At 35.0% G+C, this 3,102-nt stretch overlaps 1 protein-coding gene across 1 annotated transcript; it reads left to right on the top strand.

The window, feature by feature from the left end:
- Positions 1–229: 229 nt before the first annotated feature.
- Positions 230–1,178, top strand: LOC102027400 (olfactory receptor 52E2-like). Its single transcript, XM_013511760.1, is given in 2 exon segments — positions 230–507; positions 509–1,178. Coding segments are annotated over 2 exon segments (948 nt in total).
- The last annotated feature ends 1,924 nt before the right edge of the window (positions 1,179–3,102 follow it).

The raw sequence follows: 3,102 nt of genomic DNA, 5'->3' as shown, positions 1-3,102 counted from the left end.
TTTTATTTTAATTTAGTCAATAACTTCCTTCAGGGACTTATCCTTGAGATTTCACTTGTCACTCTGTACACAGCGCATCTCACACTGATGGAATTACTTGCAAAAGAGCATGTACACAAATTTACAATGCTCCTTAATCTTTAGGTTTAGCTACGGAAAACTGTGCAGGGACCTGCAGACTGGATAAGCACATATTTCTGAAGACTGAACTGGTGCGTTGGGAATCAGGATGCTCTCTCCCAATGATACTCCACTTCACCCCTCCTCCTTCATGTTGCTGGGGATCCCAGGTCTAGAATCTCTTCACCTCTGGATTGGCTTTCCCTTTTGTGCTGTGTACATGATTGCGCTCCTAGGGAATTTCACTATCCTGTTGGTGATCAAGGCTGAGAGCAGCCTGCATCAGCCCATGTTCTACTTCCTGGCCATGTTGGCCACCATTGACTTGGGACTCTCTACTGCTACCATCCCAAAGATGCTTGGGATCTTCTGGATAAATCTCAGAGAAGACAGAAGACTGTCTCACTCAGATGTTCTTCATCCACAAATTCACAATTATGGAATCCACTGTCCTCTTGGCGATGGCTTATGACCGCTACGTGGCCATCTGCAACCCGCTGCGCTACAGCATCATTCTCACCAACAAGGTTGTTTCGGTCATTGGTCTTGGTGCGTTAGTGAGGGCAATTATTTTTGTCGCTCCATTTGTATTTCTAATTTTGCGACTGCCCTTCTGTGGGCATCATGTCATTCCCCACACCTACTGTGAGCACATGGGTCTTGCTCGTCTGTCCTGTGCCAGTATCAAGATCAATATCATCTATGGCTTATGTGCCATGTGTAACCTTGTGTTTGACATCATAGTCATTGCCCTCTCATACATGCAGATACTCCGAGTTGTTTTCCGACTCCCTTCTCGGGACGCCCGACTCAAGTCCCTCAGCACGTGTGGCTCTCATGTGTGTGTCATCCTCGCCTTCTACACGCCGGCTCTCTTTTCCTTCCTGACGCATCACTTTGGCAGAAATGTGCCCCGCTACATCCATATACTCCTGGCCAATCTTTACGTCGTAGTTCCTCCAATGCTCAACCCTATTATCTACGGAGTCAGAACCAAACAGATCTATGATCGCGTGAAGAGAGTATTGTTGCAGAAACAAACCATGGAAAAAGAATAGCATCTAATACATACAGGCTTCATATGCAATTTTATGAAAGATCAATCAGAGGAATGCATTGTGAAAATTACACTCCAATATGTGGATATATTGGCCCTCAATATAGAGTGTTAAAAAACGTTGAATCCCCAACTGCTTTTCACATCATTTCTCAGGATCTGTTTCTGGATTCTCATGCTGTCTCCTTAGTCCCCTCAGAATTTATTTTAGGTTATCTACATTTTCTCTGGTCTCTGAAATATCAAATTAGTATTTTAAAATCAGGTTTTAATATATACATTTTTAGAATAATGATGTTCCTCTGAGCATCTTTCTTCTCTCAATATAATTATATTTACTTTTTTAGTATCTGTTTTCACAATTGCAGAATACTCGAAATAAAATTGTCTCTACCTTATTGTAACTATGAGAACTTAATGCTAGTCAGCAAAATCACCTTAGAAATATGTTTTCAACATGAATGTTATTAGAATGCAGATATATATCTGTTTTCAAATATAATGCAATTTCTATTTATAGAAATCTGGAAATTTTAATATAATTTTACTACTAAATTCATGCATATTTAACAGATTTACTGTTTTCTTTTCTATTTAATCTAGTGTCCTTTGTCTAATGTCTTAGAATTCATTCTGAGTGTGTGTGCTTCTCAACATTTTTTTGGATTAAATTGCTCTCATCTCCACATGATTCATTTATTTCGATTTTATAAATATATTTATAGTAATCTTAACCATCACATTCAAGTATCTAATAAATTAGATGTTATCCCTAAATTTGTTTTTAAAAATGGTCTTATAAGAATTTGATTTTATTTACCACTTTTCTGGTTTATATACTATTATTGGTAAATTTTACATTTCCTAATATACTTTAAATGATTCTTATATGGTCGTTGCTTTACAGCCAATCTACTTTTAAAGTATAGCTCATTGCTACTTTGCATTTAATCATTAAGTGACACATAAAAGTTCTCAAATATTTTTCTATTTCTTTTTCTTAGTTATTCATTTTTCCTTCCAATATCACAATTTACCTGTAATAATTTTACACATGGCTGAAGAATAAACTTACATGCTTCTTTTGATATAATTTTGTTTGTGGTAAGCTTCCTCAGTGTTTCTTTTCATTTCATTTTAATGTAAATTTTATTTCACAGTTCATTTGTTGCTATAAAATTCCTAAGTAGCTTTAAATTTCCTTTTAGGCTTTTGGGAAGCATTGTGCCTTCCAATCTGTAGCTGAGATGTCAGTGTAAATCTTGTTTTAAAGAAAATATGTATATGCCCATTGTTTGTATTTATGATTTCTCTTTGTAGTAGTTTTGCTTAAATGTTTCTTATATGAATCTTCAACTGGACTTATTTCATTACTTTTGCAAATTATTCTCAATTTATTTATCAAATATTTTACCCATTTGATTCTTTATGCTCATTCCCATTTAATGTCCAATTTTATGTGTAAATTTTTTCACTATATCCTATTACTTTTATCAAGATCTTAAAATTCCCATACTTTTTTACTCTAATCTCCTAGGGATTCTTATTTTAGTCATTATTTTCTATTTTACTGATTTTTCATTTGTTTAATTTGTCTTAAATCCTTCTGTTTTTATTTTAGGACCTTTCATTTTACTCATAGGTTCTAATATTCCTTTTACTTTTTTTCAAAAATGGTCAGATATCTGCAAATAATTTTATTGTTATTGTATATACTTACATAAGATGTACAAATGTGCTTATATTTGGTCTGTTATCTGTCTGACTTAAAGATATAGTCATATTGGGGCTGGGGATTTAGCTCAGCGGCAAAAGCGCCTGCCTGGCAAGCGCAAGGTCGTGAGTTCGGTTCCCGGTACCAGAGAAAAATCCAAAAAAAAAAAGATATAGTCATATTGCCTATGGATTCTCTTCTTGATTTATTC

This window comes from Chinchilla lanigera, unplaced genomic scaffold (assembly GCF_000276665.1).
Source record: "Chinchilla lanigera isolate Chin_1 unplaced genomic scaffold, ChiLan1.0 scaffold00013, whole genome shotgun sequence".
In the NCBI taxonomy this organism is placed as follows: domain Eukaryota; kingdom Metazoa; phylum Chordata; class Mammalia; order Rodentia; family Chinchillidae; genus Chinchilla; species Chinchilla lanigera.
This window is presented reverse-complemented; position numbering and strand designations above follow the sequence as displayed.